The sequence below is a fragment of the Apteryx rowi genome, unplaced genomic scaffold (assembly GCF_003343035.1).
Source record: "Apteryx rowi isolate R43461 unplaced genomic scaffold, aptRow1 scaffold_16, whole genome shotgun sequence".
Classification (NCBI taxonomy): domain Eukaryota; kingdom Metazoa; phylum Chordata; class Aves; order Apterygiformes; family Apterygidae; genus Apteryx; species Apteryx rowi.
In genome coordinates, this window is record NW_020447863.1 from 4,120,946 (window position 1) to 4,137,457 (window position 16,512).

The window sequence follows — 16,512 nt, forward strand, 5'->3', positions numbered from 1 at the left end:
CCTCACCTACTGGATTATGTGGCTCTCCTGAGAACACTTCCAGAGCTTTCAAATCAAGACAGAACAGCTAGGAGAAAAAACATTCTTCAAACTGAATCTCCTATTTTAGACTCATAGCAATTCAAGCCTTCAAAGATACCCAGAAAGACAAGGGACAGAGTACACAAAAGACCACTCTCCCTAATAGCTACCGTCTAACACAGAGCCTGGTAAATGCTTTTGGTATATAAAGATTCTCCTCTTATTAAAGCCAACGGAAGATGTGCAAGGATTTCAATGGGAAAAGATCAAGGTGCAACCAGTAGAATGGAAGAGCAAGAGGGCAGCTGGGATTGCTGCTCCCGTGCTGGATAAAGACCTGACTAGCACAAGGCAGCTTTCTATATATTTTTTTCTTCTATAGGGAGGTTGATATGCTGTTGTGAGTGTTGCTTCTCTGCACCACACAAAGCAAAGATGAGGACTTCAGCGAGCTCCCTTGCTGGGATCAGCAAAATTAAACTGAATGTAGATGTTTCCAGCTGATGAGCATCTGCCAGTCATTAAAAGAAGATCAGACAGTTGAGTTTTGAGTTTGTGCAGTTTAGAAGAATTTACGGTCTGTTCGGTATTCCTGGGTGATCTGGAGGGCAGAAGGGGACTTTCATTGCTGGACATGCAGTGGATGGGCTTTTGCTGTGACAAACAATTGACTAATGTAGACAAACACAGTCTGTAATGGATCTCCATATTCATACACAACCAAATGCTAATCAGAAACTTCTCAGACTTTTAGTCCATCCATTTCCTAGAACTCACCTTCAGACCGTAACAGAGCAAGCCGATGCAAAGAAATGTAACTGTCTTGATTTCATGGAAAGCAGAGAACGGAACCCAGCTCTCCAGTGTACCGTCTTGCACTAGGGCCCTGGGGTTTTGGAAACCATCTAAGGGTATGTCTACTCCAGGCCATGCAATCTGATGCAGAGCTGAGAGCACATTAACCCTGCTAGTTCCTAGGTTGCAAAGATGACTTCGGCCTCTGCAGCAATGTGCATGAACTCACTCCTGCTGCTGAGCGTAAGGGCTTGCCAGCTCAAAGGCATTGCTACACCAAACAGCCCTGCTGCATTTTGGGAACTAAGCTAGCACTTTGTGCCACCCCGGCTCCTGGATGCTGCTGGGGTCTCCATGTAACACAAGCCGGACAAGCCCTTGGGGGCCTGTTTCCACTGCGCCATGCGGTACAGACAGCAATGGCCAAACCTGCTCTGAATCAGCTCCTCAGGGACTGGAAGCACCGTCAGTGCAGCAGCAGCGCTCACTCATGGTACAGCTGTTAGGCCTTCCCATGGGCAACGTTGCTGCTATCCCACACATAGCCTGGTATTCCCAGAGCACCAGGAGCTGGCAAGACTTTTGAGAATCTGGCCCTTGATCCAAAGCCCCTTTGCATTGCTCCCAGTTCCAGTCATGACTCTGTACAGTTTTCCCTTGCTTCTGTAAAACCATTCCAGTAGGTTTTAATTTCAATTTGTATTTTTCATCAGTGCAAATTACAGGAGGAAAATGATGTCAGGCTGGGCGTCCGCAAAGGGCCAGAAACAACACTTACAACCAAACACGTTACACACTTTTCCCCAAATCTGTGGTGTAAGAACATCTCCCAAACCATAAAAACTGGCCCTCCTGGCAAGGCTGCGGCTCTGTAACGATTTAATCGCTTGTGGGGAACCACATGTTTTATTGCAATGAAGTGCTGAACGCGTTTTAAGAAATGAGTTACGGCCCTGTCCTGCAACAGTCCAGCTGCTTGGCTTTCCGCCGTCTATTTTTGGAGCCTGGCCTCCCTCCCTTTGCTCTTCGCAGGGGCTCTCCCCTCTCCCTGCCAGCAAAGGCAGGGTGCGGTTTCGCTAGGTTTTCCGGGAGCACTGACTCAGAGGTGAAGCTCACGCAAAGCTGTATTTCACACAGATGTGCTGCAGCCTCCAATTCTGCTACTACATCTCAAGTACGACAGCTGACATGAGCCAGCGGGGTGAGTTTGGAGGGTTCTGCTTGTTTTTTAAAGAAGCTGCTGTAGGAACAACTGTGCACTTGAAAATAAAGCGAATGGCTGCTGTTAGATTCAGGATTTACACAAGGAAAGATTTTAGCTTTAAGTACAGAGCACTGAAGGAATCGGTAAACGGAGCGGTAACTTTATATGAGCTTTCAGGGCTTCTCTTTTTTTTAATATATGCAGAAGAAATAATCCACGGGATGTCAAAGGGGGAACAACAGTTGGACAAATGATCTCCCTAGCGGCCATTCAAGTTTTTTAATCCACAGACAATATCAAACTGCCACAGGAACCTCTTTTTCCTGGTTAAAGGTTCCTAATGATAGCAGGGATCAGCTACACAAAGCATCAGATCTTGTATTTTAAAGCAAATGCATGGAACTGAACGTAGGCATGATACGTTCCCCTTCAGTGCATTTCAGAGCTGCGATTTTTATCTCTTGAAGTTTAATTGAATCCCTTTCCCTGGTTCTCCATTCTGCTATCCCGGTGGTGCAGAAAAGAGATCCCGAGCAGAGAGCTTTTTACGCATGCAAGTGCTTAGAAAAACGCTGCCACAAATTAAAAGATTAGACCCAGTGYTGCATGATGGCCACTGGCATGAACCAAGGACAAGAGCTCTGTGCACTTTCATGTCTAAAGGTTTCCCTGACACCAAAGCGGAATAAAATGATCATTTCAATTATTTGGAAAATGCCGCAAAACAAAATCAAGCCATCAAATAAGTGTGACGCTCCCTAGCTGTCTTCTAAAAGCCCTTCGGAGCCAAGGACACCCTGGCCATTCTCCCCCTGTCCTCCCCCGATTCCCTGCTTCAAAGAACYGTGTTACAAACCAAGACAAAACAGACTAATGCTTAATTCCAAATATTAGATCCCCCGTGGGAAGGGAGATAAAACCCTTCTCTTTAAACTAATGACTAAATTATCTCTTTGGGGATTAAAGGGATTTTATCTCCAGGATGACAAACGTTTTTTAGTGGAGCTGTAATGTTGTACAAATCATAATTAGAGAAGAAGAGGGACCAAGGGGATGGGGAGAAGGGAGAGGTGCTGAGCTGCGGGAGGAGGAGGATGGGGAGCTGGAGCAACCTGGACACCCGCGCTCCGGGGGCGACGCCAAGCCACCGCGACCGACTTACCAGAAAGGAGCACAGGAAGATGAACGACACGAAGTAGAAGTAGGCAAAATCGCTTCCGCATTCGTTTTTGGTGAGGCCGGAGAGCGGGTCGCAGGCTCGGTTGCTCAGACACGACAGCATGATCTCGTGCCAGGCTTCGCCGGTGGCGCTCCTGCCGGGGCGAGGGGCGAGGGTGAGCCTTCCTTCCCGCGGGACGGGACGGGATGGGACGCGGCCCCCGCGGAGAGGCCGGCTGCAGAGCGAAGCCGGGCAGCGGCCCCGGCCAGCTCAGCGCGGGGGCTCGACCCCAAGGCCGTGCTCGGCGCCCGGGCCACGTGCCAGCCCCGGCTCGGGGACCACGGGGCAGCATCTCACGAGCGCCTCATTGGGAGGGAAGCATGGGCATTTGCCGCTCGTTATTACTGCGTTCTGACCAAATTAACCGGGGGGAAGGTTGCATCCAGGAGGAAAATCTGTATTTACACAAAGAGCCTGAATTGCCCTTGCCGGCCTGCTGCCGTGAGAAGGAAAGGAGAAAGAGCGTTTCCCTGTATTACGGGGAGGTAAAAGCAACCCGACAGGCTAAGCTGGATTGCTTTTCAGGAGAGGAAAACCAGGTTGCTTTAAACACGTCAAGCACAAAGCGCACGTGTAAGCAAACACGGTTTTTAACTTTTCCTTTTGCAGCACCCATGTTTCTATCCCGGGGCTGGCTGCAAACCTCTCTCCCCCCTCTCCCAGTAATTTCTGCACCACGCTCATAGGTGCTTTCAGGGACTTTCTTTGACGAGAAGAAAGCGCCGTGCACAGCTCCATGCTGGCGCGGTGTTGATTACAGCCATACGACGCTATTCGTTCTGACAATGAGACACCGGCTCAGGGAACAAAACTGACATCCGCAATGTCACCCCACATCCAAATCCCTGCAAAGAGCAGCCTTGGTGAGAGACCCTGGGCTGAGCCTTGGGCACAGACGTCCCTTATTTATCCCCAGAATCGACAGCATGGGCAGCCAAAAATTCCTATGCAGAGCCTGCTCGTAAGCCTCCCTCCTGGTCTTTGAGATGACTTAGTGATCAGTGTAAACTGAAACAGCTTCCAGGCCGCTCGAAATTATGTGGCAGACTCCCCCTCGGTGGCATTTGGGTCTTGGTCCCACTCCTCTGGCGGTGCGGAAACCCCCCTGCCCTCGCGGTGCTGCCGGCTCTGCCGCCGCGCGGCCGCAAGTGAGGGCTGGAGCCAGCCTGGAAGGAGACCAAGAGGTCCGGACACAAGCCTGAATAATTATCCGGTTTTATTAAATTTCGGAGTTTAGATTCAGCTGATTATTCTGAGCTTGAGAGGGCTAATTTCGTTTCCAGCTGGCTTCGCAGAAACTATGCGAACCAAATCCCAAGCAAGATATCCAGTTACAAGCATCACATAATCCACATAAAGTTTCAYGCACTGAACAGAGCCGCAATGTGGCTGTCAGACGCTCGGGGAGGCTACAGCGATTATTAACTGTTGTGTGTCCATACCCCAGAGCACACAGTGAGATCAGTGAAATCTTCCCCAAAGTGCCCCAATCTGGAGAAGGGTCTGTACTTCATTTTGCTAAAACTGCTGCACGCCAGCTCTCAAAGCAGGTATGTTCCACTGAAAAATCTGTCATTTTATTGTTTTTTTTTCATTTAAAAATGCTTTGCTTCCAGACAAAACGAACCCAGATGGAAATGGTTTCATTCTGAAGCAGAGGTGGTGTCGATGTATTAAGTGTTAACTTGCTGGTAATGCAAAAATAACCGATGAAAGGAATTCTCACTTTAAACAATATGTAAGCTTCAAGACTGGGAGGACATTAATCAGTGTGCACGCTGACAGCACGACTCTCATCAGAGCTCGGGAGAAACAGGGCTTTAAAGGACCTCAGCAGAGCGTAYAAATCCCCATCCCTATCCCAAGCAGGGCCAGCTCTACCTGCGTCACTCATATGGATCTTTGCCAAACTTGGTATTGAACATCTCCAGAAGAATAGTGTTTCCATACCATTTTAACAGGAAAGGTTTGCAGAAAGAGGTAATAGTTTTTTATTTGATCAGCTGATATAGCTGGGGAAAGAGATTTTCCAGCYCACAAGCCCTTACATGGATTTCAAACAGAAGCAACAAATTTCAGCTTAAACACGGGCTGGGAACACTACCTGAGGCCACATGTGAGGTGGCAGTGCTGACCACTGGGGATCCCATTGCCGTTCTGGGCTGCTGGGTCCTGCACCCTCTCCCTGCAGACYGCCTACCCTTCAGCATAGTCAGCTGATCTAACAACTGAGTCAGCTGGAAAATCCCACCAGCAGCTTGTTTCCAGAAGGCTTTTTTTCAACCCAGATCCATCTCATGATCTGGATCGCAATGCTGACTGACCCCACCAGTTTTGTCATGGGGGAGTGGGAACAGGCAGGTGAAGGCAGGACCTTCAGCTGGGACTGCTGCCAAAGGCAGCCTTGACCCACACCAGATCTAGGCTTAAATACTCTCATCAACTTGAGAGTGGTTGGCAACTGCAGAAATCACTAGCTTCTGAGGAGGGTCAGAGTTGAGGCCATGATTTGGGGTGTCTGGTTGCTGTGGATCTGAATTAACCAACCTGCCACCGAAGTTATTTTACGGGTTCCCCTTGATGATCAGGCTTGGCCTGGTGAATGAGATGAAATTGCTGTTACATGAAAAACATTCTCCTATGAGGAACCAGGGGGGTTCTGTCTTTCATTAAACATCTACCTGAGTTTATGCGGAGTGTCACAGCATTGGGTTTCACTTCACAGAGATGCCTGTCTATCATAGAGCTCTATCATGTTCTGAGATGAGCCGGGGAAACCCTTAATGACCAGGAACAGGAGGCAGGAATGGCTGAGTTACTCCAACTGCCTTATTTAGAGGATATCGGTGCCTYAGTCTCAGCTGTTAAACTGGCATACGGGAACACAAAGACTTATTATTTGCATGCAAGTCTTATGGTATTTTATTCGACTTACCTGAACAGAAGCATCAAGGCTTGAAGGAAGGTACGGAAATTATTGTGCCGATTAATGGAAGTTTCATCATCTAGCGCAATGTTTCCAAATACCTGCGACAGAAAACAAAAGCAACTCAGGCCAAGTGCATCCTCGTGTGAACCCCCATGGAAGTCATCTGTAAAGGCAGATAAAGTGCAGTTGGAAGAAAAGGCAGTAATAGAGTTTGTCCTGACTCAACCGATCTGAAAAGCTAGAATAATTTCTRTGCTGAAGAGGAAGATAAAAATGTGTTGAGGAGAAGATCGAATGGGAAAAAACAGGTTAATATACTTCATCTTCATGCAGATCCCTTCCAACACCACAGGACCTAACTTCAGCTCCAGCACAGGTCATGAAAACTTTCTCATTTCTTTTCGGAAAAGCGCAGTGTGTGAACTGCTCTCTGGTACCAGCCCTTTCACATGCTCTATCCCACAGAAATGCATGCAGCCTGCCCACAGGGAGGAACATGTGCCCAAACCCGAGCACACGGCTGCTGCGCCACAGCTTCCCAACCCATGGTAGCTGGTTTGCCTGCTCATGTTCTCCCTTTGTGCAGCCAGGAATATTTATCTGTGCCAAGGTCATGTTCTACACAACAGCTGGTAGTAAGGTTAGAAAAGGTGGACTTCTTGCACTTCTAATTCACCTGGCACCAGACAAGAAGAACCTTTTGCCTTATCTTTAGGCAGGTATTGATCCTGCTGCAGAGGCAGTAGCCCCTTTGCACCCAGAACCAGCAGGACAAAAGCAAGCTACTTACGGTCAGTATTGAAGGTAAAATTTTACCTGCATGCCAATAATGGCATAGATGAAGAAGAGCATTGCAATGAGGAGACACACATAAGGCAAGGCCTGTGGAAAATGAGAAGGAAGAATTAATGACAGCAAATGTGTACGTCAGCTGGTACCAGTTAGCTCCAGGGCTGCACAACATTTCTTCACACCGCTTGTCCTTCAGATGAAGGAACTAAGAAGAGACTCTGAGCAATTCTGGCAAAGGTGACCTTCAGAAGATAAACTTCTGGAACCAGCTATTTATCAGTTACAAATCAATTTGGATTTTCTCCAAGACCTCTGTATATATATATATCCTTGCAAGCAGATAAGTAAAAGAGAAAACACAACAGAAACTCCATGGCAAGCACTGGAGCCAATAACAGGCACTAGCACTTCCTATGTATAATTATGCAGAGATAAACATTAGTTTCTAAAGTTCTTGCTGTACATTCAATATGAGAAAAAAAATATATCCAAGAAACAGCAAGTTCCTGCTCTGAAATAGGCACAGATCGCACACTCCGGAGGACAAAAAGTTCAGTTTTAGTGAGAAATCAGTGAGGGCTACAATGTAATTATGTTGGCCAAGCTGGGAGTAATAGCTACTTTCACTCAGGCTGAACGAAGGAGTAGTTAACGACTCTTTGTTTAGTAATAGCTGAAAAAATGAGAAGTCACTGCCTTAGGATTAGATGCTGTGAAGCCTGGGGCAAGAGTCAGGCCATGCAGTCCAGTCCTCCAGGCCCTTTGGGAGCCCAGTAAAAAACATGGGGCAAAGGACCGATTCGATTTCTGCTGGGCATCTTTGCACGAGGGACAAAGAGCAGCAGTTCAGAAGTGGGTGGAAAAGGAGGCCAAGGAACTCCACACGTGGCCAGGGAGCGTCGGGGGTGGCACTTTGCGTGCATGCCTTGGAAATAACCAGGATTATACTGAAGAAGGTTCTCACTGCAGTAGCAGTCAGCAGAGAGTCTGCGGGACTCGAACTCATCTAGGTAGTCAGGCTAAGTGGGATAACYGGCCTCACCTAGCTTGGGGTAGGCTTGTCACTGACGTGGCAACTTGGAGTGTGTGACAGAGCGCAGGTAGGTCCTCGAGCCGGCAGACGCCGGTGGGATGTCTGTGCAGCCTGGTTGAGCACCGTCACGCTGACACTCTGGTCCTGGAGCTCTACAGCCACATGAGCAGCTCTACATCCTGTACTGCAACCCAAGCTGACCTAGGCACATGACCTGAGCTCCCTGCCCTGGTCCTGAGTCAATGCAGGGGAGAGGTGGCCAGTTTGTCTCCTCCTGCTTTGCTCTCCATGCACGTGGGGACAGAGCGAGGCTGTAGCTTAGGTCAAGTACAGTTTTTCAGTGCAGGGCACCTCTCTGAAACATCTCCGGAACAACGTACTTTGGTTTGCATCATTACAAATGTATTYATGATCTGGCACCTGCCCAAATCTCTTAGAAACCAAGGCACAGACCTTGGCTGAACCCTCTCTCAAGATCCAGCCAGTCCAAGGACACAGAACAAGCCTCTCTTGAGTGGGAACACCTCGTATCTCCAGACCTCATGTCTCAGCCTCCAGTAAGGACCCACTTGGCTGCAGTATTCCTGGTTAGTTTTAAGGTAAGAAGAGTAGCAAAGATAGTTCCCTCCATCCTTAAGGAAAACGCTGCCTAACAAATCTCATGATATGTYCTCCGTGGCACAGCAAGCCCCAGAATCACTGTCCTTTTCCGTAAGCTGTTTGATGGCTGGGTGAAAGCACAACGCAAAAGTTGGATGTGAGAACACCAGCTGCCAACCTAGCGTTTCTCAAAAAGTCTGCAGATACAGTGTACACAGAACAACCTCCCGGATTCCTGGTCCTCAGAGGCCATTACAGATGCCTATGGTTCTCTCTCCAAGTCACCTGTAGAAAGAAGCAATCGCTATTTTCCCATTTTCACTCTCTGAAAACTTTTTGCCTCTCTAGACTAAGACATGTACTAGAAACTACCCTCTCTGCCAGCTCCGGCTCAGAGTAATACCTGTGCTCACACAGCGCTGTACCCGAGCTACCTGTCCCAGCTGCTCTCAGAGCTGGCACACGTCCTTCCAGTGTCAGTGTGGCCAGAGCCACCTGGCACGTCTCTCCAACTGTGGAACAGAAACGCCTCTTCTCTTGAAACGTCTTTGCCATTTTAGGAGAAAATACTCCTTTCTCCAGTTTTACCAGCTAAAATAACCTCTCTGCATCATTTTGACTCAGACTCCACACTATATCTCAAAGCACAGCTAAAACAAAAGAAAATGGTTACGCTGTACCCAGCCACTCTCTGTGCGTTATTAAATACAAATTGCCTTAGTAAGGCAATCCAAAAAGCACCGTGCAAGATACCCTGATGTTACACTGATCTGCAGCCAAGCTATGCCAGATCTTGCGACAGCACCAGGGCATACGCTATCACCCAGAGACCTAAGTGGCAGATTGAAGAGCTCAACCCAGAAGAAGGCAAGACACATTACCAAGCCTGACATATGGTTCCCAAATCCCCAGAGCCACCCACCGTATGCATGGGCAGCGCTCAGGAGCATGGCGCGCTGCCAGCAAGAAGTCAGCTCCCATGGCTGTGAGCTAGCAAGCAGAGCTGTCTTCAGCAGCTCCCAGACCTTGTTGTGTTTTGCTTTCCCAAGTCATCTTTCTACTGCAAGATTTCTGAATGCCACGGTGATTGAGTGCTTGCTGGGACAGCGATCCTGTGTAATTACCTTAGAAGAGTGGGACCGGGCTTCTGTGCCCTAAGGCTGCACAGTGAAAAAATAATAGTGTATTAGAGCTCAACATGAATGCTACAAAAAGTATGATTTCAGATTAAATGATCTCTTTTCTGCACTGTAGAACTTGATTGCACCCCATAAACGGCGTTAAAATACAACAAGCTGTAGAAATGGGCTGCAAACCAGTTGACAGATGTTTAAAATTACCAGCTTTAGGGCACCCAGGCTCTTATTTAGATCTGCCATGCGAGCAGCAAACTCAAAGCTAAGCACGGGCTGAGAACTGGGGCGCTGCGAGGCTGCTGTTTGACAACACGGGGTGGTGGCGCTCAGCTCGGAGGTGCTGTTCCCAGCCGCCGCAGTGGGTCAGCCCCGGTGCCGGCGTGGGCCAGCCACGAAGGTGTGCTGACACATGTTGGGAGGGAGAGAGGGTGAGCTGGGAACCAGAGGAGGCAACTGGCCTGGCCTGGAAAAACAAAATCCTGTTTGTAATCCTCCACGTCATCAAAATACAGCCTCACGGTATACAGCTTCACATTTTATTTTACCAAAATGCAATGATTTTGGTTTTGCCTCTTTTAATTCTGCCAAGGCTGAGACACGTGAGCAAATTACTCCTGATTTTCAAGACTTTGCCATTGAGGTTTTGCAGCAGTTACAAGGGGAACCTGAGCTTTGCCCGCTTGTCCTGACTCTGCGTTGGCAGCTGACTGGCTTTCAGACTGATCTTCCAAAAGCTCAGCACCTGTAGCGCTCGCCGGGTGCTCGGTGCAACCCAGTTAACGTTTCTGCAAAACGAGTATTACGGCGATTACCTCGCAGAGGTGGAGAGAAGCTCTCCGCTACTCCACGGAAGATGCTAGAGAAATGCAAAGCGTTATTGCCCCTCCATCCTGCCACTCACCTTAAAAGACTGCACAAACGTCCAGAGCAAGATGCGGATAGTGTAACCCTGGCGAAGGAGCTTGATAAGTCTCGCTGCCCTGAAGAGCCGCAGGAAGCTGAGGTTGATGAAGTTGTCCTGCGGAAAGTAAAGGTTTTGTGTCCTTCAGAAATTAACGCGATTAGAAACCACAGCCCGCAAAAAAGAAATTAAAATTACCAGCTTCACGATCTAAGCAGCAAATCGGCCACCAGAAAACCTTCCAAAAGAAACATTCGTCAGTGCAGATCACTCCACATGCAGCAAGTATGAGAAAATCCCTCTCCACAAGAGCCCTCCCCTCTACTACTGGGTCAATAATAAAAAAGGAAATAGCCCTTTCACGCTGTCCATGGAGTCCTTGTTTTCTTTGAGCAAGGCAGATTTTCTCCCTCTAGAGACTCAGGGAGAGGCAATAGTGCCGTACTATCGTTTTATAAAAAAATGAGATTGTTTTGAAGTCTTGGTCAGCTCGCTTTGCACAATGAATTGAGCTTAAGCCAAGACGGTTGCAACAGACTCTACCATAACAAAGAAAGATATTGTCCAGTGAACATYAAAACATCCTTAATAAAATAAGGATGTTTTCTAACCTGACGACTTTAAGTATTTATACAACACGTGACTGGACAGGTTCATCAAGGAGAAATGGCACCAGCAAGACTGTTTGGAAGTTGGATCACTGGTGGCAAATTAACTGGGGAAGGTTGAGTGTTCAACAGCAGGGTGATGCCTTAGCAACCTGCTGATTTTTTATTACTGTTAAATACGTCTTTGCGGGTGGATCAAAGAAATGCTGGAGACGGATTGTGATTTTCATCTGCTTTGTAGGATTCTTTCCCCCACACCCCATTTTTTCTGTTCTTAATGGAAAAAAGATTGCTTGCCCCAATGAGCTAATCTAGAGAGGGTTCTTTCCAAAACAAAACATGCAAAAGCCAGATCCCTCTTGCCCTCCTACTTAAAGGAGATTAAAAATATCCCCCCGTTCTGTACTGATTCCAATTCACTTAGGTGTGAATCTCGGATCACAGCCACTTATTTGACTGAGTTAGCTGAAGAAAGAAAACATCCCACTTTAAACTATCAAGCAGCAGAAGGGAAAATACAGCCATGAAGAGCTCTTGCTGGTAAAGATGAGCAACAATAGTCTTTCCCTTGTACTATTTTACCAGAAGATGCCCAGTCATATTAAGCTGACCCACATTTCTTGCTCGTTTGGCTACAGAGCTCATGCTGAGTTTTGGGGGGCTTGTTGGATCTATTCATTTATTTAAATGCCAGCTTAGATTTTGGGCCATTAGCATCGCATTCCACCAATCCCATCAAAGAGTTCAAGAAATCAATCTCAGGCATGCATTCGGTTTCTCTCATGTTAAAAACGCAAGCAGCTCAGAGTTAGGCACAGACTGTATATCAGACTCAGTCCTCAAATAAAGAGAAAAGAGAAAAGCACAGATATGTTCAATGAAAGAGCAGACAACATTGAGCTCATTCAAGTCAGCAACAGAAAGCAGCGCTAGCAGGCAAAACACAAGCAAGGATTCCCCTGGGTTGTTCAAGGTCAGTAAAACGGGTGCCAAAAATTCAACGTCTGTCTCTTCGCAGCAGCTTTTATTTTATTTTTTGTATAGGTTACCTTCCCTTCACCAAATACAAGTTGACCTCCCCTTAGGAGGTAAGGGCTGGGTAAGAAGCGGGGGATCAAAGCCTGACTGCAGTTAGGTGATGAGGGTTTCTCCGTTGACCTGGTCCCTAGCCTGCCTGTCCCATTCCCACTGCTCTGGCTGCGGCGCAGGCAGCTCCACCGGTGCAGGGTGCCTGCAGGCAGTCTCAGCTCGGTGCCCAGCTTTACCCCAGAGCCTAGGCTAGCCTTGGAAAGGTTCCCGCCAGCAGGAACAGCAGCAGGTCTTATGGACCACGTAACATTCATGGCACTCAGCAATCAGGCCTGCAAGTCCAACAAATTGTTACCGTCAGAGCAACGGTGGAGCCAGGTCCTTCCCGTGCACGAGCCTAACGTGCTCCACAGGGCGATGCTGCGCGCACAGGCAGCGTCCGCAGGATCAGCCTCTGTGCGTGCAGCCTGCCTTGCTGCCCTCCTCCCATGTTATTACAGCTTAACGCCAAAAACTCTTGTTTTGCTCAAGCTTTAGTATAATCTTACAATCACAGTTGGCATGATACTTAACATGTCTTGGTCTACGCTGACTGTAAAGTCACACTTGGCATAGGCTATCCCTGCGCAAAATGGGACTTTATATAGGAGAGCCTATATATTTACAATATGAAGCTAGGGGCTTCAAAACTATCTATGTGGTAATGTCTGTAACTCCCCCACTACCTGGGATTTGGAGGGATCAACAGCTCAGGGGTTTTTTTGTTTTTCTTTTTGTTTGCTTGGTTTTTTAAAACCCCAAACCCTTCCTTTTTGACTCACGCACTGATAACATCAGCTCCACGGGGAAGCACCAGCAACCCAGGAAAATCCCACTTCATCAACATCTACAGAACTTCCGAAGGACTGTTCTCTGCGCTATTCATAGGGAGGCCAAATTACACACGCTACAGTGATGGATGAAAGGGCTCCGCGTGTGTAACCCTCAGCACACCGCGTAGAAAACCCGTCCTTCAATGACTAAACTGTCCAGGCAGGTATTAGAATTGCATGCAATTAAAGGGGAAACTCCACATTGCGATATTTCTCGTGTATAGTGGTGTTTTGCATCAATTTTTCTTCCACTTGGCGCTCTCTGTAACACGTGACATACAAACGATCGTCTTCTGGATTACCAAGCTCGTTCTTTCCGAGGTTTTGTTGGTTTTTCTGTTGCACAGTTGCTAAGGGCTGACTAGTTCTCAGAAGAGGCAACGCTGCTKTATGATTATATCATCCACCCAAGGACTAGCAGGGCCAACAGGGACTGAAAGATGTTTCCAGCTCAAGGGTCTGTGCATGACCTGGCAAAGCCACCACGTCCCACAACAGGAGGAGAGCGACAGAAGGTCTCCTGGCAACATGTCCAAGCAGCTTGCTGCAGAGGAAGACAGGAAGGGGAAACAGGGAGCGGAGACATCCAAGATGAAGAACTGGCCTCTCTTGCTGCCAAGGCTTGGGCAGCCTGGTCTTGTGCCCTTTCTTAGGCTACTTTCCATAGTGAAAAGCAGAAGAGCCATGATGAATACGGCGTGTGGTCGTTGCCTCAATCCTTTGGTATCTGCAGCCTCTGAATGGTTTCATCCCCTGACGCAGGAGCTGTGCACCCTCTCGACAGGAATGCAGACTCATCTGTGTCCTGCAAATCAGCAGCAAAGTGCCCAGCTCAGCGGATTTAGAGTAATTTGGATTTTTCGACCTGAAATGGGAATTTGAATTTTTCATGCCACAGCTGGAGGTGCTCTGCAGGACTTGGTGAAGGAGGTTACATTACACTCCCACAAAATAAGCTCACCACAATTCAGGCTGCTCACCCCTACTTCTTCTTGCAGCCCAGTGGCAGAACAGAAAAGAAAAAAAAAAGGAAAGAACTCAGAACTTCAGATTTTTCACTGTCTTCGAACTCACCCAAGTTCCTTGCCCAAAGTTGCAAAGCCGACAGAGCTGTGGGAAGAGAAGTCCAACCAAGCTGAAAAGGCAGTTCTCTACAGCCGGCCAACAACAAGAACTGATCTACACTGCTAAGAAACTACCATCGAGGAAACTGTCTTTAAGCACGTGAATTAATCTTTAACGAGTGGTTCTTGTTCCCACGCAAACGTTTGTAACATCACCAGTACCCACGAAGAGCTCCCAAATCTTGCACAGGATCTTGGCTTCCTTTGAAGCTCAGGGAAAAGCCTTGCTGATTTTAAGACACCCACAATTTTTGCCACACTGTCAGTGTCGTGGGGACTCTGCTGTTGCAGGCATATCACATCCTTTTGCCCTCAGCTGCGAACGCTGGAAAAATGATTTTATAAACACGCGATGCCCAAATTTCTCTTCCTTCTCCACGACCTTTCGACTTAGGTGGCTCCTGCTGCAGCCACGGGAGGCTCCCGTTGTAAGCAGCGGGGGGAGAAAGGCGGCTCCAGAGGGCAATGTGGTGCTCCAGAGACCCGATTTTAGCTTGGGCACCTTGGACTCCGCGTGGTGGAAGAAGCCTGGGCCTGGACGCATGACCGAAGAGACTGTTTGCAGGATCAACGTTTAAGTCTTCAAGCTGCAACGTGGACACCAACAAGGCCAACATTTTGACAAATGGAGATAAGCTGATTTTTCCAGTATATATCATGTGCACAACTGATGCTTAGAGCATTTACCTGGGCTGTCTGGACCCGGGGCACATCACGATGAATTGTACAACAACCTCCTCAATGCTTCTCCATGTCCGTAATGGTTGCAGCTCCTGTAAAGCAGGTGGAGGATCCCCTTCTCAGACTGCACATTGAAAATTTTAACTTTTACACTGGCTTTTTCTTCTCTGTTCCTTCCTAGCAGAAAATGTCCTCCCGTGGCCCTCCATTAAGCAAGCACGGTGGTGTGTATTTGCAGTCTGTCAGCAAGACTAACGCTGATTTGCTCTCTGATAAAACAGCAACTGTGCAACAGAAAGTCCAGATGCTAAGTCAACATAGATCCAAGAGGTGCTGTCAGGTGACCAAGCATGTATTTTAAATAAATGTATCATCTCATTTGTGTTATTAACCAYATTCCGGATAATTAAGAATGGCAGATTTTTTTTTGATTGTATTTTTCCTTATTAGTCCTCTTTTGCTTAATTTATGATTTTCAGAGACAAATGCCAGTATTTCCAAAGACATCTTTTGAAGCAGGCATTAAATTCGCATCCCAGCACCTTTCAACCCTATTCTTAATGTGGTTTATATATTTTACTTGAGATGTTTGCTTTTGCATCCAGGGACTCTCTGTGTCCACTGTGGTGGCAACATACTTAGATGCACAAAGAGTTTTCAGAGCTGAATAAAATCAGTCTTTCCTATGACTGCTCTTTTAATTTGAGGGAAGCAAGTCTGTAATCACTTCAATAATATTTTTGCCTTACAATACAGCGTAAACCATGGGCTTAAAATACCTCTAAGACAGTCCTCTTAGATGAACTGCTTCCCTTTGCAGAAAGCTCAACGCATCTCATCATAAAAAAAACAGAAACAGTTTTTTAGAACTGGATTTGGTACCACCACTTACAAAATGAAGGGTTTCCCAGCCAGCCAATCTTCTCTACTCCAGGTCATCCAGAAGCATCCTTCCCTCCTATTCTCATTCAATTTTCCACCAAAATAAAGCAAGTGTCAGTCTCCCCTTTATCATAGTCAGGTGTAACAAGCAGCGGAGAACAGGCTATTGGTAACTGCATTTGCCTCACGTCACCAATTAGCCAAGGGGAAGAAGATGCAGAACAGAAGCCAGTTTTGAGGCACGCTGCAGTGAGGCTTTTCACCAGTGCAATCGGAAATCTCATCAAAACGAATTAAATTAAAGAAAAACGAGAGAAAATAAAAGCAGAGAATTTAAATAATTGTTTAAATTCAATGAAACCAACCGTGTCCTATATGTGATGTTTTCATGGATGGATATTTGCAAGATTATTTACAAATTTATTTTTTTGAGCAGCAGGTGCACAACATACAGACGGAGACATGGTTTTCGCATTGTATGTTGATTGGATGGCGTGATTCAGCAGGTAGATAAGGAAAATAAAGAACAAAACAGGAAACAAAAGAGAAAATGAGTAATCAGGACAAGCAAAAAAGGAAACTCTGAAAATTTCACTGGAAAAAAACTGTTGGACTTTTGGGTGTGTTATATTATGATACTTATATAAACTAAAAAATGCTTCAAACCAAAACAGATTTTGAAATCC

At 47.1% G+C, this 16,512-nt stretch overlaps 1 protein-coding gene across 1 annotated transcript in view; it reads right to left on the bottom strand.

Annotated features, from left to right (window-relative positions):
• Window positions 1–16,512, bottom strand: part of CACNA1B (calcium voltage-gated channel subunit alpha1 B) — a 315,999-nt gene that overhangs the window by 35,947 nt on the left and 263,540 nt on the right. Inside the window, exons 33-37 of the mRNA XM_026059653.1 lie at window positions 16,192–16,197; window positions 10,631–10,747; window positions 6,985–7,050; window positions 6,175–6,266; window positions 3,183–3,333 (exon numbers count right to left, since the gene is read on the bottom strand). Of these exons, the coding sequence (XP_025915438.1) occupies window positions 3,183–3,333; window positions 6,175–6,266; window positions 6,985–7,050; window positions 10,631–10,747; window positions 16,192–16,197 (432 nt within the window). The remainder of the gene's footprint in view (window positions 1–3,182; window positions 3,334–6,174; window positions 6,267–6,984; window positions 7,051–10,630; window positions 10,748–16,191; window positions 16,198–16,512) is intronic.